The sequence below is a fragment of the Oratosquilla oratoria genome, chromosome 27, assembly GCF_046742065.1.
Source record: "Oratosquilla oratoria isolate Oo_2021 chromosome 27, ASM4674206v1, whole genome shotgun sequence".
Classification (NCBI taxonomy): Eukaryota; Metazoa; Arthropoda; class Malacostraca; order Stomatopoda; family Squillidae; genus Oratosquilla; species Oratosquilla oratoria.
Genome location: NC_134803.1, coordinates 301794 through 325688, shown reverse-complemented (window position 1 = coordinate 325688; position 23895 = coordinate 301794). Strand labels below are relative to the sequence as shown.

Sequence of the window (23895 nt, the reverse complement as noted above, 5' to 3'; positions counted from 1 at the left end):
TTAGTAAAAGAATGGTGAAGGCAGAGGTGAAAAAAGTGAATATGAGGGGGCGTCCGATGGATGAGATGGAAGATGGGTGAAAGGGGCTTTACAAAAGAGAGGAAAAGTCTGGTAAGGAAGGGACGGGAGAGAACAGAAGATAGGGGTGAATGGAGAAGGGTTGTGTAACAGAGGAGGGCTGTGATGCATGAGGGGGATGGGTGGGGGATGAGGAATAATGTATGACAAAAAATTTGACGTATCCCAAAAGGGATTTCTCCCCGTCTTTCTCCTTTCCTGCATGATGGAATGCGAGAGGGGGTTCGCCAAGATTTAAGACGCGATGTAAAACCTTGCTGTGGATGTGCTTGTGTCTTGCGACCCTGCTTCTGACACCAGGGCAGTGGACAGGAACAGGGATAACCCGTCAGCCAAGAGTGTGCCAAGCTAGGAGGAGGGGAGGAGGGTGGAGGGGAGTGGAATATATGGGAAATGAAATGGGTGGGAGTGATTTCTTTAATTTCAGAATGCATACAATACATATCTATACCAAGGCTTTTTCCCCCTTACAAGGGAGGTAGCCAAAAATGAAAAGGGTCATAAAATCATTCCCACCCATTCCGTCCCTGAATACCCTCCACACCCCTCCACCCTCCCTCTTATATTAGCACCTCCCTGGATGAAGAGTCATCCCTGCACATTGTCCAACTGCCCTGGGTCACAAGACAGAGTCCGAAAGAAACAGCAACATCCACAGCAAGGCCACTTCATTAAATCGGTGACCCCCCTCGCCGTCCCCCCATGCATAAAGGAGATGGGGAGAAATTCCTTTGTGGCTGTGTCCAAAATATTTGCCTCATACACATACTACCTCACCCCCCCCTTTCCCCCCACCCACTTTCCACCTCATGCATTACAAACACAAAATAAATTTTATTCCCTTCAAGTCAATGTGGAAGAATAGTAATACTTCCAAATGGATGATGGTCTGGCTGAAATATAACATCAGAATGAAAAAAGGACTTAATGAAAAAAAAAAAAGGGAAAAACAACTTAGAACCAAATAAAACAACATGGCAAGGCTTGTTAAAAAAATGAGAACACACCAAAATGTAACTACGAAATTAAGGTTGCCAGACAAGTGAGATCTAACCCAAAGGGCTTCTTTCATCTTTACAAAACAAAAATAAGGAAAGGATAGGTCGAATTAAAAAGGACGAAAATGTCATGATAGAATTGGAGGAAAAATGGGTAAGACATTTAACAAATAATTTCTCTCAGTCTTTACTAAAGAGAGGTTAGATTAGGTACCTGACTGTGATCCAATTTGTAGTGGGAATGAAATATCTAATATCAGATGTGAAAGACTTACATATACCATACATACATACATATACCAAAGGCTTTTTTCCCCCTTACAAGGGAGGTAGCCAAAAAACAAAGGCATAAAAACCATTCCCACCCATCCCATCCCCAAAACACTCCACTACCCTCCCTCTTATTATGGCACCTCCTGGATGATGGGTCATCCCTGTATTTTGTCCACTGCCTGGGTTAGAAGCAGTGTCGCAAGATACAGCACATCCACAGCAAGGCCGCTTCATTAAATCAGCAACCCCCATCTCCGTCCCCTCATGCAGAAAAGATGGGGAGAAATCCCTTTGAGCTGTGTCAAATCTTTTCACACACTACCTCACCCCTCATCCCACCACCCATTTCACCTCATGCATCACAACATCATCCATACACAACCATTTTCCATTCACCCATCTTCTGTCCTCTCCTGTCCTTCCTCAACAGACATTCCCCTCTTCCCCAGAGCCCTTTTCACACCATCCATCTATCTCATCCTAGGTTGCCCCCTCATGTTCACTCCCTCCACATCTGCCTTCCATACATCTTTTACTAGTCTTTCTTCACTCATTCTTTTCATGTGTCCAAACCATCCCAATACAATTTCATCCACCCTATCTCCCAACTCCCTTACCACCTGTTCTCCTCGTCACCTCCTCATTTCTTACTCTATCCAGCCTAGCCCCCTTCATACTTCTCAGACACCTCATCTAAAACACATACAAACTAATTCTTCCTCTCTTATGTTCCATGTTTCTTTCCCTTACATTGCTGCTAGCAAAATCACTCCTTCATACAATCTCATATTAGCATCCATTACCAAATATCTATTCATCATTACAGTTTTTAATCCACCAAGGCATTTACTTGCCTCTCAATCTACATTCTACCTCCACCTCCACTCCTCCCTTTCCTGCCACATTCGCACCCAAGTATCTAAAACTATCCACTTCCTCCAGTCACTCTCCCTTAATGCTCACTTCCAGTCTGCTGCCACTTTCATCCCTTGTACATCTCATCACCTTTTATCAACATTTATCTTCAACTTTCTTCTTTCACACACTTTCCCAAACTCTGTCACCAACTTCCTCAATCACTCCTCTGATCCTGCTATAAGCGCAGTGTCATCCGCAAACAACATCTGGCTCACCTCCCACTTTTCTCCATTTTCTTTAACCATCTCCAATCCCTGACCCACCACCCTTGAATTTACCTCTCACCCCACCCCATCCATGTATAAGTTGAACATCCAGGGTGTCATAACACATCCTGATGAAGTCCCACTTTTACCTCGAACCACTCACTCTCTCCATTTCTAATCCAGACACATGCTCTACTACTCTTTTAAAACTCTTGACCAGGTCCTAGAAGCTTTCCTCCTATCCCATACATCTGCAATACTCCCACAGTGCCCTCCTGTCTACCCTGTTATAAGCCTTTTCCAGATCCATGAAAGCAAAAAAATAAAAATAAACATCCTTACCTTTCCCTACAGCTTTCTCACACACCTCTCTTACCACAAAAATCTGATCTTCACAACCCCTACCTGTCCTAAAACCACACTCTTCCTCACCAATTACTCCCTCTGTTCCTCTCCTAATCCTCTCAATCAAGATGGGGGGTGAGGTAGTGTGTGAAAAAATTTGACAAAGCCCAAAGGGATTTCTCATATATCTGTCTTACCACAAAAATCTGATCAACTGCAACCTCTACCTGTCCTAAATCCACACTGCTCCTCGCCAATCACTCCCTCTGTTCCTCTCCTAATCCTCTCAATTCAGGATGGGGGGTGAAGTAGTGTGTGAAAAAATTTGACACAGCCCAAAGGGATTTCTCACATATCTGATCTTCGCAACCCCTACCTGTCACCCCTACCCACACTGTTCCTCACCAATTACTCCCTCTTCCTCTTCTAATCCTCTCAATCAAAACCCTCCCATAAACCTTCCCAATTACACTTAAAATGATCCCTCTGAAACTACTACACTTACACTTGTCCCCTTTTACCTTGTAAAGTGGAACTATACAGGTACTCCTCCAGTCCTCCGACACTCTACCCTCTCTTAAACAAACATTAAATAACCTCACCAGCCACTCCACCATCACTGTACCTCCTTTTTTCAGACATTGTGCATGGCATCCATCCAGACCAGGTGCCTTACCTGCTTTCATCATCTAACAACTGGTTTCACTTCATCCTTCTTTATTTCTCCTCCATTTTCCTCACTCATCATGGTCATTTTCCTACCACTTCCCACTACAAACTATCTTTCCCTCCCTATCCTCCTTCACATTTAGCAACTACCTAAAATACTCTGCCCATCTTCCCCTTATTGCCTTCTCTTCCATTATCATCACTCCATCTGCACCTTTTACCTTTCCTTCTCTACTTAATTCACCTCCTCTTCCTCTCTTAATTTCTTTCCAAAACATCTTTTTATTACTTTCAAAATTTTCTGTCATACTCTTACCCCATTTCATGTTTCATTTCCTACCCTAGCATTAAGGTCTCCCGATACTACTACATTGATGTTCCTCCCTAATCCCTGTATGCACTCATTTAAATCTATCCAAAAAGCCTCCCTTCTTCTACACTCTTCTCACCATCAGGCCCACATGCACTTACAAAAACCCACATCTCCTTTCCCAGTTTCACCTTCATCCACATTATCCTTGAGGAAACCTCTTACACTCCACTACACGTTTACCTATCTCTTCACTTACTAGTATAGCCACCCCTTCCCTCCCTCACCCTCTCTTCACTCCTGAATAACTCTCAATTACACTCCCAAACTCACACTTGCCCTTTCCTCTCAACTTAGTTTCACTCAAAGCCAACACATCTACCTTTCTTCTCACAAACATACTACCTATCTCTTCCCTTTTACTCTCATCTGTACCACATCCACGCACATTAACCACTTCAGTACGGGACTTAAATCTCGCGGGCAGCAGCCAATGCCAGCCGTATGACGTGTCGTAATAATATTCGCATCATAAAATATAGTCACCGCTTATATCGATCGTTCTCTCTTTCACCCGCGAATTTTGAAAACCACAGAGAATGGGATTCAGGGCGCATTTGGGAGAATGTAAAAACACAGGGGCGACTACAATAAATATAATCAAAACGCCGTTATGGCAGCGTCGCGAATCCACTTGCTCCTCATGACGCCTACGTGTGCGGCACCGTATGGAAGGGGTTAAAGGACCCAAACCTTAGGGTGCTGGTTGGAAAACTCCTAGACCCTCTTATGCCTTCACTTTTTTTTTTTTTAGGAATGTCCCCTGTGGGGCTACTGGGAGAAGGATGCCTGGTCCCAATCCACGTCACATTTTTCTCACCTGTTACGATCCAAGTGGAAATACTTGGTGGCAGTATTCTTTTCTCCCACCACAGGGTAGGCGAAACAAGGAAATGAAATTCAGAGAAATGGTAGAGGACTGCAACAAGGGGATGGGGGACAGCATAACAGAGGGACAGTAGCAGTAAATAAAAGTTTCATAATTTCTCTGTGAGCAGAGTCCTCCTCTATCACAGACAAAATGATGTGTGGCTCTGGTTCGTATGGGTGCCCCATATAGACCCTAAAGTATCAACTGCATGCATGCTACTTTGCCATAACAACATGCAGCCAATACCTGAATACCTAGAATAATTTAGATAAAGAAACAGTGTGTGCAAACACTATTCAAGATTTTAAGAAAAAAATTTATGCTGAAAGATACAAAGACGAGTCACCACGAGCATAGCTCCCTTCCCGTAAAATATAACTAGGTAAATATGAATAAACTTCTCCTTTCTGCCTCTCTCAAATTCCATGTCTCTGCCCCATGTAGTGTCATAGGCACAATTACTCCTTCATATCATCTCTTTGCATCCATTCCCAGATGACCATTTCACATGACACTTTTCAATCTCCCAAGACATTTACTTGCTTTTCTCAACCTACAGATTACCTCCACACCCACTTCTCCATTTCCTGCCATATATGACCACAAATACTTATTCTTCCAGCCTCTCTCTCCTTTAAGACAATTCGAACTCACTGCCACCATCTTCCCTTATACATCTTACCACCTTATTTATACCTTCATACACCTTAAAATTTTCTTATCATATACTTTCCCAAATTCCATCACTAACTGCCTTAATCCTTCCTCTGACCATGCCACAAGTGCAGTATCTATTCCAAACAACTGGATTACCTCCCACTTCTCTTATCTTCATTATCTCTATTCTCATGTTAATTACCTCCTGTAACACCCTATGTAAACACATAACATATCCTAACACAGGCTCTACTACTCTCATAAAAAAACTTAGTGCCCATAAATTCCCCTAATCCCATATATGTGTTCTAGCATTGCATTTTTTGCTTTAGCATGCCACATAATACTGGATGATGGGTCATCCCTGCATCTTGCCCATTACCCTGGATCAGAAGCAGTGTAGCAAGGCACAGCACATCCACAGGAAGGCCACTTCATTTAATTGGTGATCCCCCTCTCTGCCCCCTCACAAAGAAAAAGAGAAGATGGGGAGAAATCCCTTCAAGCTGCATCAAAATATCATTCACACCTAACCACTCCCCACCCCATCCCCCACTCACTCCCTTCCATGCATTACAGCATTATCCATCCACACCCCAATGCCCTTTTTACCCCAACTGGCATATCTCCCATTTTACTCCTTTTTTTTTTAACCATCTCCAATCCCTGACTCATTACCCTTGTGTTTACCTCTCATACCACTTCATCCATGTATAAACTAAACACCCAAGGCAGCATGATACATCTCTGGCAAAGTTTCCCCTTTACCTCAAACCATTTCTAAGTCTAACACAAGCTCTACTTCTCTTGTAAAAAGTTGACCATCTTAAAAGCTTTCCTCCTATCCCATATATCTGCAATACCTCCCACAGTGCCTCCCTGTCTACCCTGTCATAAGCCTTTTCCAGATCCATAAAGGCCCAACAAACATTACCTTTTCCTAAAGCTTTATCACAAATATCCCTTACAACAAAAATCTTAATCCATGCAACCCATACTTGTACTAAACCCACACTGTTCTTCACAAATTATTCTCTGTTCCTCTCCTAATCCTCTCATTCAAAACCCTCACATAAGCCTTCACAACTACACTTAACAAACTGATCCCTCTCAAACTACTACACTCACACTTGTCCCCTTTTCCCTTGTAAAGTGGAACTATACAGTCACTCTTCCAGTCTTCTGGCACTCTACCCTCTTTTAGGCAAACATTAAATAACCTCACCAGCCAGTCCACCATCACTATATCTCCCTTTTAAGACACTCTGAATGACACACATCAAGCCCAGGTGCCTTACCTGCTCTCATAATTTTAATAACTGCTTTCACCTCATCTTTCCTTATTTCTCCTCCATTTTCCTCATTCATCTCTGGCATTATCTTTGCACTTCCTACTGCAACTACATTTCCCTCCCTGTCCTCATTCACATTTAGCAACTCCCTAAAATACTCTCCCCATCTTCCTCTTACTGCCATCTCTTCCATTATCACCTCTCCATCTGCAACCATTTACTTTTTCTTCTCAACTTGATTTGCCTCCTCTTCCTCTCTTAATTTCCTTCCAAGTCATCTTTTTATTACTTTCAAAATTTTCCATCACATTCTTACCCCATCTCACATCTGCTCTCCTCTTTGCCTCCTTTATCATATGCTTTACTTCTCTCGTCTTTGTACCTCTCATATGATTCTCTCATCCTGTTTTGTGACCAATGAATGTTTATTTCTTCTCTTTTACAACCTTATTTGCTTCATCATCCCACCACTCACTACCCTTCATTCTATTTCTTCCCATCCTCCTTGTTCTACACACCTTGTGACTCCCTCCTTTAAACATAACCATTCCTCCTCCCATTCTACTCTCAGCTCCTTTTTGTACTCCTTCTCCTATTCTTTCTCATTTAAGCAGTTTACTTCTAAGCACCTTCCTACCTTGTCCTTTTACTCTTTCCCCATCTATCCTCCACTCTCAACTTACCTTCCACCAAAAAAATTATCTGATATTCCTCACTTTCTCCCTTTAGAACATGTACATCCAAGTCTTCTCCCAGTTCTGGATGCTCGCTGGCCGAGCGGGTTAGGGTGTCGTTACTTGCGGCGAAGGTCGAGATGATGACGATTCGAATCCCGCTCGGGGCGAGTTGAACTAAGGGCATAGTTCATTAAATTTCACGATACAAAGTCCACTGAAAGGAGCACCGTCCTAGCCTCCCGATAGGGGGGGATTTTGTGACGATAAACCAAATCCAGTTACCACTATATAGTGCATTAAAGCCCTATATAAAACCCTTCCATCCACCACCCTCTCCCATATGTACTTATGCTTGACTTTCTTCCTAAACACTGTATTTGTTATCATCAACTCTTTAGACACATCACCATCATCTCTCCACTACAAAATTTTCCTGGAACTTCACACTTTCGAACCATTCCATCTACTGGTTCGTCTCCTACCTTTGCATTAAGATCTTCCGATACAATATCGACATTTCTCACTAAACCTCCTATGCACTTATTTAAATCCATCCAAAAAGCCTCCCATTCCTCTACACTCTTCTCTACTAGGCCCACATGCACTTAAAAACACCCACATCTCCCTTCCCAGTTTCACCTTTATCCACAGTAACCTTGAAGAAAACTTTCATTCCATCACTTCCACCACACATCTCCCTATCTCTTCACTTACTAGTATAGTCACCCCTTCTCTCCTTCATCCTCTCTTCATTCCTGACACCCTCCCAAACTCAAACTTCCCCCTCCCTCTCAACTTAGTTTCACTCAATGCCAACAAATCCAATTTTTTCACACAATCATACTGCCTATCTCTTCCCTTTTACTCTCATCTTACCACATCCATATACATTACAAGACCCAAAACTTGGGGTTCTGGGTGGAAAACTCTTCCCAGATTTTCTTATGCATTTTTTTTTGCATAATGATGTGTGGCTCTGGTCCATAGGGGCACCCCATATAGACCCTAAATTATCTGTTGTATGCTATTGAGCGGCTTGTAACCCCACAATCACATGAAGCCATCACCCCAAACAGGGTATGTAATGACACTAAAACTAAATATACAATTCAGCTTGAAAGGTAGCCTACACTTAGTGAGGTCTGGGTCAAAACTCTGGATGTCTCCTCATACCTCCATACAAAGGTGGTATTCAGCAACTCACTGCGACAACACAGGGTTGCCACTTAACAACCACCGTGAGAGAAAGGCCGTGACTGCCTTCTCACTCCAGCAGCCTAAAGCATTTGCATGCATTACAATATAGTACATTAATGATCATATGGGACCTAAAATAGGATGGGTACCAGGGTGTGTGAGACAAGAAAGTTGAGAGTAATACATGTAGGCAAAAGTAAGGTGATGAGATGCATAATGAATGATTGCAGTGGGTTAAGGAAGTGGAGTTCTATGCACAAAGGGTCATATATGGCAAGGAATAGAGGAGTGGTTGTAGAAGTGAATGATAAGAGTAAGAGGGAAGGAATTACAAATGTTACATGAAATAATTATGTATTTGGGAAGAATATAAAGAGATCATATGTAGGAGTGATTGTACTAATTGCACTATATGGAGCAGAAACTTACAATATAAGGGGAGGAGATAGGATGCTTACTGACAGGTAAGCTTTGCTACTTGAATTCATTGTAAAGGCATGTTGCATTAACCTCTTCAGTACGGGCCAAAATCTCGCAGGCAGCATTAGCTGCCAGACGTACGATGTGTCGTAATAATACTCGCATCATAAAATATAGTCACTGCTTATATCGATCGTTCTCTCTTTCACCCGTGAATTTTGATAACCATAGAAAATGTGATGAAGACAGTTTAGAGAGTATGTCATTACGCAGGGGCAACTACAATAAATATAATCAAGATGCCGATATGGCAGCCTCGCATATCCACTTCCTCCTCATGTCGCCTACGTATGCGGCACCGTATGGAAGGGGTTAAATTGTTTATGAAATTAAAATAAAATTGAACCAGAAAAAATGCACCTGAACATGTTGAAGATGAAATATTTGAAAATAGTACTACTCTTAGTCTTACCCAAACAACACATTTCCTTAGTAACTTGTGGGTCAATCTGATGACTAAGGAGCCATGGGTCTCCTACAAGAGGGACCTATGGCAAAAGATTGATTATTAGTTGAAAATGATTCAGTCAAGTAAAACAAATTGCTGCAAGGATCACTTACTGTTTTTGGCCGTACTTTCTTGAGTGCCTCTAACATACTGTTTCGTTCTTTCTCTTGTTTACTTGTTTCTGTAAGGAGAAGTGGGTGAAATCCCATAAGCTGTTCTAGGGGCTCATCTTTCATGCGACGAATACTTTCATTTGAGGCAGGAGGGCGTGACTTGACATACTGCTTGTAAGCATTGATTGTAGTTTGTTTCATGGTATCCTGACAAGAGAAATATTAATATGAAAATATGATCTTTTGTGTCAGTGAGCTCCCATATAATAGAACATAAAGACCACTAAAAATAGCACAGGAGGAAGAACATACATACATAGAAGGAAAATGGAGGAAAAATGTTGACCGGTCAAAAGTTTCCCAAGATTGACCACTGCGTTCGAATGTAAACAGTTATGTTGAAGTATGGAAGACAAATGAGTGGAGGGGCGGTGAGCTAAACACAGAGAACAGTTGGAGTTTTATTCACTGACGTTTTGTCCTTACCAGGACATTCTCAAAGTACATACAGTCTCAGAAAATGAACAGCTTATATAATTCATCATTGCCATGTTCCTCTCCCTCCATACTCTCATCCATTCTCAACCCTTCTCATGCAACTCCGACCATGCCACTTCTCCCTCCGTTCTCAATCGTCTTTTTAACCTCCTTGATAATTAGAGTGCCTGCTGCTCCTGCTAATTTTATAAACCCTTCCCTATGGTTGATGCAGGGGTGGGAAGTAATGTAGGCTGCCTCCACTATTTTTCTTTTCTTTTTCTCTAGACCTTTGTGGAGCACCTCTATCTTGTTCCAATCTGGAAGATGACCGCATTGGTCTAAATGAACTACTAGCAAGTTGGAGCTTCTGTGAGCTCTGACGTCATTTTTGTGTTCGTATGTCCACAGTTCCACAGATCTTCCCGTCTCTCCATAATATCCTAACGGACAACCACCACATGGTATATTGTAGATCGCGCCTTTCTCCATACCTTTATCTGATTTATTTTTATTCTTGACAACCTCTCCTAATTTTGTACCCGTGGAGAAAGCAATGCTCACATCCGGTTTGTGAGAATATGTCCAAACTCCTCCGTGTATTTCGAGTTGGGGACAGACAAAAACCCAGCCCTGCCTTCTCCGGACCAGTTGTCCTTCTTCCTTCTCATTATTACCACTGCTTTCTTTCTCAATCTGTGCAGTAGTCCTTCTGGGTATCTGAGTTTAGTGAACACTTTGAATATATATTTGATTTCATCCTCTAAAAATTCTTCGTTACAAATACGGTACACCCTTAAGAAAAATCCTATAACCACTCCATTTTTAATAAATACGGTACACCCTTAAGAAAAATCCTATAACCACTCCGTTTTTAATTTTGTTACTATGTGCTGAGTAGAAATGAATAATACTGTCTTTATTGGTGCTTTTTCTGTAGACCGAGAATGATACCTTACTACCTCTCCTCCAAATCACCGTATCCAAGAAAACTAGTCTGTTATCCATCTCGTGTTCGATAGTAAACTGGATATTTGGTTCAACATGATTCAATCTACTCAACTTGTCATCTAATTGTACCTCTTTTGGAGCGATGACGAGGACGTCATCCACGTACCTCAGCCAAAGTGTGTCTTTACCCATAATCTTTATGAAATAATCTGTCTCTAAAACTTCCATATACAATGAGCCCAGAACTGCACTGAGAGGACTACCCATTGCAAGTCCTCGGTGTTGTCTGTATTCTTTCCTGTTGAACATGGAAGGACCAAACTTCACACATAGAGACACTAATTTTAAGTAATCACTTTTTCCCACTGGTAAATCATCCTCATCCAAACTGTCTACTACCTTCTTTGCTGCTGCCAACGCCCCTTTTACCTCGACATTCGCAAAGAGCGCAGTTACATCATAACTAGCCATCACTTTTTCTGAAAGATCCACATTCTTTAACCTCGTAATCAGATCCCTAGAGTTTTTTAAATGGGTGTTACTTATACTTCCCTGTGGTGGGGGAAAAAATTACTGCCACCAAGTATTTCCACTTGGATCGTAAGAGGCGAGAAGAAAGGGACGGGGATTGGGACTAGGCATCCTTCTCCCTGTAGCCCCACAGGGGAAATTCCTAAAAAAAGTTAAAGCATAAGAGGGTCTAGGAGTTTTCCGACCAGCATCCAAAGGTTTGGGTCCTTTAATGTGCGTGGATGAGGTACAGATGAGAGTAAAAGGGAAGAGATAGGTAGTATGTTTGTGAGAAGAAAGATGGATGTGTTGGCTTTGAGTGAAACTAAGTTGAAAGGGAAGGGCGAGTGTAAGTTTGGGAGTGTAAGTGGGAGGTTATCAGGAGTGAAGAGAGGGTGAGGGAGGGAAGGGGTGGCTATACTAGTAAGTGAAGAGATAGGTAAATGTGTAGTGGAGTGGAAGGAGGTTTCCTCAAGGATAATGTGGATGAAGGTGAAACGGAATGGAGATGTGGGTTTTTGTAAGTGCATATGGGCCTGGCAGTGAGAAGAGTGTAGAAGAAAGGGAGGCTTTTTGGATAGATTTAAATGAGTGCATAGAGGATTTAGGGAGAAATGTCAATGTAATAGTACTGGGAGACCTTAATGCTAGGGTAGGAAATGATCCAATTGATGGAGTGGTTGGGAAATGTGGAGTTCCAGGAAAGAATTGTAGTGGAGAGTTGTTGTTGTTGTTGTTGTTGTCGTTCCCTAGACTGTCTGTCCGAGCAGTCCCGTCTCCCCAAGGAAGGCCACAGCCGAAACTGGGTTTTCCCACAAATCCTTTATAGAGTGTATGTTGTGTTGTTTGTGTGCATGATTGTGTATAATGCAGTCTTCCATTATGTAGTGGAGAGTTGATGGTGGAGATGTCTTGAAAGAGTTGATGATAGCCAATACAGTGTTTAGGAAGAAAGTCAAGCATAAGTACACATGGGAGAGGGTGGTGGATGGAAGGGTGGTAGATAGAGCGTTAATGGATTATGTAGTGGTAAATAGGATTATGATAGGAAGAGTTAAGGATGTACATGTGCTAAGGGGAGAGGGTGGGGGAATATCAGATCATTTTTTGGTGGAAGGTAAGTTGAGAGTGGAGGATAGATGGAGAAAGAGGAAAGGGACAAAAGGTAGGGAGGTGCTTAGAGTGAACTCCTTAAATAAAAAGGAAAAGGAGGAGTACAAGAAGAAGTTGAAGGAGGAGTGGGAGGGAGTGAAGGATAGAGTAGAGCTAGGAGTGGAGGAGGAATGGGGATGGTTCAAGGAGGGAGTCACAAAGTGTGCAAAGATGGTGTGTGGAACAAGAAGGACAGGAGGAAATAGAAGGAAGGGTAGTGAATGGTGAGATGAGGAAACATAGATGGTTGTAGAAGAGAAGAAGCAAGTTTTCACAGATTGGTTACAAAATAGGACGAGGGAGTCATATGAGAGGTACAAAGAAAAGAAAAGAGAAGTAAAGCAAAAGGTAAAGGAGGCAAAGAGGAGAGTAGATGTGAAGTGGGGTAAGAGTATGACAGAAAATTTTGAAAGTAATAAAAAGATGTTTTGGAAAGAAATTAAGAGAGGAAGAGGAGGCAAATCAAGTAGAGAAGAAAAGGTAAAAGGTGCAGATGGAGAGATGATAATGGAAGAGAAGGCAGTAAGGGGAAGATGGGCAGAATATTTTAGGGAGTTGCTAAATGTGAAGGAGGATAGGGGGGGAAAGATAGCTGCAGTGTGAAATTCGAATAAAATGACCGTGATGAGTGAGGAAAATGGAGGAGAAATAAGGAAGGATGAAGTGGAGGCAGTTGTAAGATGGTGAAAGCAGGAAAGGCACCTGGTCTGGATGGATGCCATGCAAAATGTCTAAAAAAAGGAGGTACAGTGATGGTGGACTGGCTGGTGAGGTTATTTAATGTTTGCTGGAGAGAGGGTAGAGTGCCGAAGGACTGGAGGAGTGCCTGTATAGTTCCACTTTACAAGGGAAAAGGGGACAAGTGTGAATGTAGTACTTTCAGATGGATTAGCTTGTTAAGTGTAGTTGGGAAGGATTATGGGAGGATCTTGATTGAGAGGATTAGGAGAGGAACAGAGGGAGTAATTGGTGAGGAACAGTGTGGATTTAGGATGGGTAGAGGTTGTGTAGATCAGATTTTTGTGGTAAGACAGATATGTGAGAAAGCTATAGGAAAGGGGAAGGATTTTTTTGGGGGGGCTTTTATGGATCTGGAAAAGGCTTATGACAGGGTAGACAGGAAGGAACTGTGGGAGGTTTTGCGGATTTATGGGATAGGAGGAAAGCTTCTAGGAGCTGTCAAGAGTTTTTATGAGGGTAGTAGAGCTTGTGTCAGGATTAGAAATGGAGAGAGTGAGTGGTTCGAGGTAAAGGTGGGACTTCGTCAAGGATGCGTTATGTTGCCCTGGCTGTTCAACTTATACATGGATGGGGTGGTGCAAGAGGTAAATGCAAGGGTAGTGGGTCAGGGATTGGAGATGGTTAAGGAAAATGGAGAAAAGTGGGAGGTGAGCCAGCTGTTGTTTGCGGACGACACTGCGCTTGTGGCAGGATCAGAGGAGGGATTGAGGAAGTTGGTGACAGTTTGGGAGAGTGTGAAATAGAAGAAAGCTAAAGATAAATGTGGGTAAAAGTAAGGTGATGAGATGTACAAGGGGTGAAAGTGGTAGTAGACTGGAAGTGAGCATTAAGGGAGAGCGACTGGAGGAAGTGGATAGTTTTAGATACTTGGTTGCAAATGTGGCAGGAAAAGGTGGAGTGAAGGAGGTAGAATGTAGATTGAGAGAAGCGAGTAAATGCCTTGGTGGATTAAAAAGTGTAATGAGAAATAGACATTTGGGAATGGATGATAAGAGGAGACTATATGAAGGAATGATTGTGCTAACAGCACTGTATGGGGCAGAAACATGGAACATAAGAGAGGAAGAGAGGAGTTTGAATGTGTTCGAGATGGGGTGTCTGAGAAGTATGATGGGGGTTACTAGGCTAGAGTGAGAAATGAGGTGAGGAGGAGAACAGGGGTGGAAAGGGAGTTGGGAGATAGGGTTGACGAAAGAGTATTAGGATGGTTTGGACACATGGAAAGAATGAGTGAAGAAAGACTAGTAAAAGAGGTATGGAAGGCAGATGTGGAGGGAGGGAACATGAGGGGACGTCCTAGGATGAGGTGGAGGGATGGGGTGAAGGGGGCTTTGGGGAAGAGGGGAATGTCTGTTGAGGAAGGACAGGAGAGGACAGAAGACAGGGGTGAATGGGAAGTGGTTGTATATGGATGATGTTGTGATGCATGAGGTGGAATGGGTGGGGGGATGGGGGGTGAGGTAGTATGTGTGAGAAAAATTTGATGCAGCCGAAAGGGATTTCTCCTCGTCTTCTCATATTTTGCTAGGGGGGCCAGAGAGGGGGGGTCGCCGATTTAATGAAGCGGCCTTGCTGTGGATGTCCTGTGTCTTGCGATACTGCTTCTAACCCATGGCAGTGGACAAGGTGCAGGAATGATCCGTCATCCGGGGGGTGCTAAGATAAGAGGGAGGGTGGAGGGTTGTGGAGTGTATTTAGGGATGAAATGGGTGGGAATGATTTTATGCCTTTTCCTTTTTGGCTACCTCCCTTGTAAGGGGGAAAAAGCCTTGGTATATGTATGTATGTATGTTAGTTATCGAGCCTAGCCTCTGTGATAGTGGTTTGGCTAGGCATTTGGCCAGTCTGTGTGGGGCACTCCTGATACCAGAGGTGATGGGTCTCATCGGAACGTTTGGTTTATGAGTTTTCGAAAGTCCCCTCACACTGGGTGGTTTAGGGGCTTCCTCTAACAGACCCAGTAGCTTTTCCCCCTGGCTGGTTCTTGTGAGTATCTTCCTTGCTTCTTTCTTTAATTTCTCCCCTTCTAAAGCTGCATGCCCAATATGTTTCTCTTCATATGTATTGGTGTCGCTGAGCAAGTCTAACATTTTTGTGTCATAATCTACCCTCTTCATGATGACAACTCCCCCACCTTTATCCACACTAGTGATTACTATATCATCATCCCTTCCTAGTTTCTGTAAGGCTAATCTGATCCGTTTGGGTATGGAACATTGATTGATCGTGGCTAGAGCATGAAAAGGTTTCAAACAAGGTCTAGTCACGTGCTTTCATGCTCTAGCCACGATCAATCAATATTCCATACCCAGACGGTTCAGATTAGCCTTAGAGAAACTAGGAAGGGACGATGATATATTAATCACTAGTGTGGATAAAGGTGGGGGAATATCAAGTTTACAGCAGAATATGAAAATAACATGTTCCCTTATCTTTATATTGTTTCTGTCTTTTATTAAAAATAAAAGACAGAAACAATATAAAGTTTAAAGTTTTTAGGAAAAAGACAAATAATAATGATTATGTACATTTTTACTCTGTTACGGATAAGAAAAGTTTGAGGATATGTTCAGAGGAGTATTTGGAGGAAGAATTTAATGACATTTTTAATGCTTTTACTAAACTAAAATACCCTCCTTACTTTATCCTAAAAGCCAAGAAGAAAGCTGAAATTATTCATAAAATAGTAGAAAAAATTAAAGAAGAATGTACAAAGAGGATCATATTACCTAATACCTCAGTTGCAGACAATATATCCTCATTATTAAATAAAGCTGGTGTTAATGTGTTAAAACCAGCTCGGTAATAGTTGGCAACCTTATAAAAAGCCAAAATAAAAATAGGGAAAATGTTCATCAAGCAGGTGTTTACTGTGTGCCATGTTTGTTCTAAAAATGTCTACATTGGTGAAAGTTTCCATGGTGTTGATAAAAGAATATTGGAACATAAATACTCGTATATGAAAACTTACAATATGAATAATGCCATTGTTAGACATAGATACGATACAGGCCACAATGCTGACTGGAATAATTCTAAGGTTATTAAATATGAAAACCATACTATGGAACACAGATATTTTGAATCTGCTTTTGTATCTCTCTTTGATAATATAAATCAAAACAATGGATTTTTTACAATAAATAAACCTTTAGCAACTTTAATAACAAAGTAACGAGCAATTTACACAAATTGTGTTTACACCAGTTTTATGTTTGTTTCTTCCCGCAAGCTCAGGTTATATAAGGAGTCAGATGTTTGTCCACTATGTTATTTCTTAAGAAGCCTTGCTGGGCAAAATGTGAAATACACTGGATCCCATACTCTGCATTTGGCCTCTCTCTTACAGTGCTGTTGCAGTCGTTGCTGCTTTTACTCATCACTGTACCTCCTTTTTTTAGACATTCTGCATGACATCCATCCAACCCAGGAGCCTTATTTCTCCTCCATTTTCCTCACTCATCATGGTCATTTTCTTAGCACCTCCCACTGCAACTATCTTGCCCTCACTATCCTCCTTCACATTTAGCAACTCTCTAAAATAATCTGCCAATCTTCCTCTTACTGCCTTCTCTTCCATTATCAGCTCTCCATCTGCACCTTTTACCTTTTCTTCTCTACTTCATTCGCCTCCTCTTCCTTTTTTAATTTCTTTCCAAAACATCTTTTCTCAAAATTTTCTGTCATACTCTTACCCCTTCTCACATCTGCTCTCCTCATTGCCTCCTTTCTTATGCTTTATTTCTCTTCATTTTTCTTACATATACAAAAAGGCCCTTTCCCCCTTATAAAGTGGGTTGTTGATACGGCAAACATCCAATATTTATCCATCTCACACCCTTTTATTGTCCCTTTTATTTCAACCTCTTGTAGATGAAGGGTCAAGCTTGTTCCCAACACTGGATTTCTATATAAAAATTAAGTGTCACTTATATCAATGAAGTAATTACCTATGCTGATGAATACTTCCTATTTGTATATAAGGATAGAATTACACAAACTCACCACGTCAACTGAAGTTTCATGCCACTGTCGTATCTGATCCATTTCACTATCAATGAGGGTTTGAGGTGCTCGACCATAGATATGGTTCCAATCTTCTTCTTCTTCCTCTTTAGGTTCCTGAGAGGCATATCTGAAAAATATTTTTCAACCAAAGTTGATATATAAACATATCGATAAGGACATATACAAACCTACTAATTTGAGTTGTAAAAATATTTAATACATCTTTTCCCAATAATGGGAGTGGGCATGAGGTGGTTCACTTGTCTTTAAATCTCATCAATAACCTAACCTCTTTATAAAGCTGCAGCTCCAAGAAACTGGCATTCTGTCTACAGATTAGGCCTAAGATCTCTATCAGGATAAACTCCCTTTCATTTTCTCCCATATAGAAAACTGACAACTGGCAACTGTTCCTGTCCTTGTTTCTACAAGCTAGTGATACAGAAACCAACCAATATCTGATACAACATAGACATACATATACCAAGGGCTTTTCCCCTCTTACAAAGGTGGTAGCCAAAGTCAAAAGGCATAATTCCACTCCCACCCATTCTACTCCCATTCACCACCCCTTCTTCCATCCCTCTCATCTTGGCTCTTCATGGATGACAGGACATTGCTGTATCTTGCCCATCACCCTGGGTCAGAAGCAATGCAGCAAGACAAAGCACATTCACAGCAAGGCCACTTCATTTCATCGGTGACGCCCCTCTTTGTCCTCATGCAGAAATATTGAAGATGGGGGAAAATCCCTTCGGACTGCGTCAAAATATCACTCACACATAACCACTCCCCAATGCCCCCATCCCCCACCCACTCCTTTCCATGCATCAAAGTATCATCCATACACTTCCATTCTCCATTCACCCCTATCTTCTGCCTTCTCCTTTCCTCAACAGACATTTCCCTCTTGCTCAATGTCCCTTTCACCCTATCTATACATCTCATCCTCAGTTGCCCACTCATCTTCACTCCATCCACCTCTGCCTCTCAGACTTCTTTTACTAATCTTCCATCACTCATTCTTTCTATGTGCCCTTCCAATATTCTTTCATCAGCCCTATCTCCCATCTCATTTTCCACAACCCACTCTCCTTCTCACCTCCTCATTTCTCAATCTATCCAATCTTGTAACCCCTACCATACAGGATGTTCAGGATAAATTTGGCATTTTTTCAGAAAGGAAAGAAAAACATCATACCTTGGCCAAAAATGGATGTATTCTCAAAATTCAAAGTGCATCTCTTAGAGGATCTTTTGCAAAATACAGTTCACTCAAAGAAGCAGCTGCCTTAAGCCTCCACCATGGCCTCCAGATGGGACTTGAACCTACAGCACACAGCCTTCAGTGTCTTTCAAGAGACGCCTGAACACCAGTTTGATCCTGATAATCAGCTCATCCTTGGCGATGCATGCAGGCAGTACAATTTGTGTCTTTTCTAACTATACCCCACACATAATAGTCCATAGGGTTGTAATCAGGTGCGTTGGGGGGCCAGATGTTGGGACTGTTGAAGTCGTAGAAGTTCTTGGACAACTTTTGGGTTTTCCCGGAGGTGTGACACAGAGCTGAGTCCTGCTGCCACACATATGTTCTTCCCACAGCCACCCTCTCCACCAAGTGCTTAACAACAGTGGACAGTAAATATAGCCAACTGAAGTGAGTCTGAATCCTTCTTAAGTTGTGGGGTGGCATGACGTGGCCTTTGCTGGAAATACACCCAAAGACCATAACAGTCTTCATGAAGCGTGGTAATTTGTGCAGACTGTAGGCTAGTCACCTATTGCTCTGCACATTGTGTAACTGGTCTTGGCAGAAGTTCTTCTCGTCTAAGAAGAACCAGAGCATCGCCAGCTCGACTGAGTGTTTGACCTTGTTGGGGAGTCTCTTGGGCCTTGGCAGTGAGTAGTTGACCCTTGTGCCTCTTATATGAGAAGTAGCAAAGATCCTTGTTCAATGCTTTCTTCATAGTCCCCACTCCAACACCCATCTCTCTTGCCAAGGTCTGAATTGCCTTGCCTGGATCTTGCACATCTTTTTCTGCAGCTTCTCGACAAATTTCATTGTGCGGACAGAGTCAGAACACCTGCTATAATCCTTCCTGCTAGCCACTGCTTCCACATCTTCAATGCAATTCTCCACCTCACATCTCATGGCCTTTACAGTATTCAAGAAGCACTGAGCTGCAACTAAGATTTCTGAATCTTTTAATCTGGCATGAATCATCATGATGCAGGTCACTCTCTTCCAATATTCCAGTGCTTTCAAGTCGTCCATGCTCTCTAGTCTCACACCCACCAATAGTACTCAGAATCAGCTATACCTTGCAATTTACTGCTATTAAATCCTTCAAATGGTTCTGAAATGATAGATCAAAAATCATCAAATTTATCCCAAACACCCTGTACTATTCAGATATTTCAACTCAAACACATTTACACTCATCCTCTCTTAAGTTCCATGTCTCTGCTCCATACAGTGCTGTCAGCACAATCACCCATTCATACAATCTCCTCTTAGCATCCATTCCCAAATGTCTATTTCTTATCACACTGTTTAATCCCCCAAGACACTTATTTCTCTCAATCTACATTCTACCCCCACCTCCACTCCTCCCTTTCCTGCCACATGTGACCTAAAGTATCTAAAGCTATCCACTTCCTCCAGCCTCTCTCTTTAATACTCACTTCCAAATTGCTGCCATTCTCTCCCTTTGTACCCACATTTCTATTGAACTTCCTCCTCTTGCACACCTTCCCAAACTCCATCACTAACTTTCTTAATCCCCCTCTCATCTTGTCACAAGTGCAGTATCATCAGCAAACAACAACTGACTTACCTCCCACTTTTTTCTATTTTCTTTAACCATTTCCAATCCTTGGTCCATTGCCCTTGTATTTACCTCCTGCACCACCCCATCCATGTACATAGTGAACATCCATGGTGACATGACATACCCCTGGCTAAGTCCCATCGATATCTAAAACCACTCGCTCTCTTCCTTTCTAACACCAACTCTAATACAGGTCGAGTCTCGATTATCCGAAATCCTTGAGACTTTTACCGAAACATAGTACTGTACTGTATTAACCAAGGGTAGTTGATTTCTTCCACTCACAAATTGTTGAACCCACACAATCACTGCAGAGATGAATTACATAGAGGTGGATGGAGTTTTATCAGTGGCAAGGGTGATATCAGGGATTGGGTGGTCTTCATCGGATGTGTCATGTAAAAATCCAGGCAAACACACATCAGGTATTTCTTGGGTAGGGTTCGATGCTGCTGGTGTGCTGCTCCTAGGGTTAGCTAGAGGTAGGTCTGGTGCACTAGAAAGTCCTGGCGAAGGTGACATTGGCCGAGGCAGTTGTGTTGGGGCGGAAATTTTATTTAAAAAAAAAAAAAAAAAAAAAAAAGGAGCTGGATTTTCCATTGTTTCATGTATTTGGGCTTCTCTTTGATGAGTTTTCCTTGGAGGTTGTAAATCCACATAATTTCTTGCTCAGAGATAAATGGCTGTTGCTCAAGTGCAGCAATAAATTTCTCCGCGAGTTTGATGGTTTCATCCAGGGAAATCTTATCTTCAGCTTGCACAGTGCCGTCATCTACTTCTTCTTCATCACTGCTTTCAGTTCCTTCATCAGGTGTTGTTACCATCAATTTCTTCATTTGACAGCCAGTGAGTTAGTGGAGCATCAGTGTCTACCTCCATCCATTATTTAAGTTTTCCTCATTTAGACTCCTTGGAACCTCACTGTTGAATTCTCTTGCATAATTCAAAATGTCTGCTACAGTGTCCCTCACATCGGTAGCCTCAAAACACTTAAAGTCAATGAACAACAGTGCCAACTAGTGGCAGGAATGTTAACTGTAAACACAAATACCCATCAGTACGGTATGACGAATAAACATTTAATTAACTGCTTTTTGACACTTTTAGGGGTAATGTAAATGTGAGTGGTGTTAGATCTCAATGCTAGAGTAGACGAACCAATAGATGGAGTACTAGGGATGTTTGGGTTGCTAGGTAAGAATTATAGTGGAGAGATGAAGTTGGAGATGTATTTAGAAAGGGAGTTGACAATAGGAAACAGTGTTCAAAAAAGAGAGCCAAGCAAAAGTACATATAGTAAAAGGTGGTTAACAGGGCATTAATAATAGTGGTACCCAAATGGAGGATTGAAATAGTTCTGAATGTTCATGTTTTCAAGGGAATGGTGGATTGTAAGATCACTTTTTGGTAGAACTTCAAGTGGAGGAAAAACAGGGAGGTAGAGGTGCTAGGAGTAAACAAATTGAATGAAAAGGATATAAAGAATACCAGATGCTGACAAAATAGTGGGATGTGGTGATGTAGTAATGGAGAAGTTTGAGTAGAGGAAGAACAGGTATGTTTTAACCTCTTCACTCCGGGCCAAAATCTCGCGGGCAGCATTATCTGCCAGGTGTACGGTGTGTCGTGATAATACTCGCATCATAAAATATAGTCACCGCTTACATCGATCGTTCTCTCTTTTACCTGTGAATTTTGATAACCATAGAAAATGTGATGAAGACAGTTTAGAGAGTATGTCATTACGCAGGGGCAACTATAATAAATATAATCAAGACGCCGATATGGCAGCCTCACATATCCACTTGCTCATGCTGCCTACATATGCGGCACCGTATGGAAGGGGTTAATGAGGAAAGGATAAAATGCACAAAATATAGTACATGGAATGAAAATATAACATACAGAGGGAAAGGCAGCAGTGGAAGAGAAAAAGCGAGTGAATGAGGACTGCTTGCAAAATACATAAAAACATACATATAACATATACCAAAGGTTTTTCCCCTTATAAGGGAGGTTGCCACTTCCCCCATTCTATCCCTAACATACTCTACTCCACTCCACCCTTTTATCTTGGCACCTCCTGGATGATGGATCATCCCTGCATCTTGCCCACTGCCCTATGTCAGAAGCAGTGTCGCAAGACATAGCATATCTACAGCAAAGCCGCTTCATTAAATCAGCAACAACCTCTCTCTGCTCCCTCATGCAGAGAAGACAGTGAAAAATCCCTTTGGGCTGCATTAATTTATTTCTCACACACACACTCCCTCACCCCTCTATCTCCAACCGACTCCTCTTATGCATCACAGCATAATCCCATAATCCATACACACCCATTCTCCATTCACCGCTATCTTCTGTTCTCTCCCATCCTTCCTCAACAGACATTCCCCTCTTTCACAATGCCTCTTTTACCCCATCCATTCATCTCATCCTAGGTCGATCCCTCATGTTCACTCCTTCCATCTTTGCCTTCCACACCTCTTTTACTAATCTTTCTTCACTCATTCTTTCCATGTGTCCAAACCACCCCAATACTCTTTCATCCACCCTACCTCCCAACTCCCTTTCCACCCCCATTCTCCTCCTCACCTCATTTCTCACTCTATCCAGCCTAGTAATCCCTATCATACTTCTCAGTTACCTCATCTCAAATACATTCAAACTCCTCTCTTATTTTCTTCTATGTTTCTGCCCCATACAGTGCTGTAGGCACAATCACTCCTTCATACAGTCTCCCCTTAGCATCCATTCCCAAATGTCTATTTATCATTACACTTTTTAATCCCCCAAGACATTTACTTGCTTCTCTCAATCTACATTCTACCTCCACTCCTCCCTTTACTGCCACATTTGCACCCAAGTATCTAAAACTATCCACTTCCTCCAGTCGCTCTCCCTTAATACTCACTTCCAGTCTGCTGCCACTTTCTCCCCTTGTCCTTCTCATCACCTTATTTTTCCCCATATCTATCTTCGACTTCCTCCTTTCACACACCTTCCAAAACTCTATCACTTACTCTCTCAATCCCTACTCTGATCATGCTATAAGCGCACAAATCCTCGGCAAACAACAGCGGGCTTATTTCCCACTTTTCTTCATTTTCTTTAACCATCTCCAATCCCCAACCCACCACCCTTACATTTACCTCTCGCACCACCTCATCCAAGTATAAATTGAACAGCCAGTGTCATAACACATCCCTGATGAAGTCCCACCTTTACCTCAAACCATTCACTCTCTCCATTTCTAATCCTAACGCAAGCTCTACTACTCTCATAAAAACTCTTGACTGCTCTTAAAAGCTTTCCTCCTATCCTGTATATCTGCAACAGCTCCCACAGTGCCTTCTTTTCTAAGCTTTCATAAGCCTTTTCCAAATCCATAAAAGCCCCCCCCCCCAAAAAAAAAAAAAAAAAAAAAATCCTTACCTCTCCCATAGCTTTCTCACATATCTGCCTTCCCACAAAAATCTGATCTACGCAACCCCCACCTGTCCTAATCCCAAACTATTCCTCACCAATTACTCCCTCTCTTCCTCTCCTAATACTTTCAATCAAGACCCTCCTTTTCCCTTGGCACTCTACCTTCTCTTAAACAAATATTAAATAACCTCACCAGCCAGT

General features: G+C 42.1%; 1 protein-coding gene across 1 annotated transcript in view; it reads right to left on the bottom strand.

The window, feature by feature from the left end:
• LOC143040108 (ATP-dependent RNA helicase DDX54) overlaps nucleotides 1-23895 on the bottom strand; it is a 145306-nt gene that overhangs the window by 13267 nt on the left and 108144 nt on the right. The window contains exons 11-12 of the mRNA XM_076210800.1: nucleotides 17429-17558; nucleotides 9593-9799 (exon numbers count right to left, since the gene is read on the bottom strand). Of these exons, the coding sequence (XP_076066915.1) occupies nucleotides 9593-9799; nucleotides 17429-17558 (337 nt within the window). The remainder of the gene's footprint in view (nucleotides 1-9592; nucleotides 9800-17428; nucleotides 17559-23895) is intronic.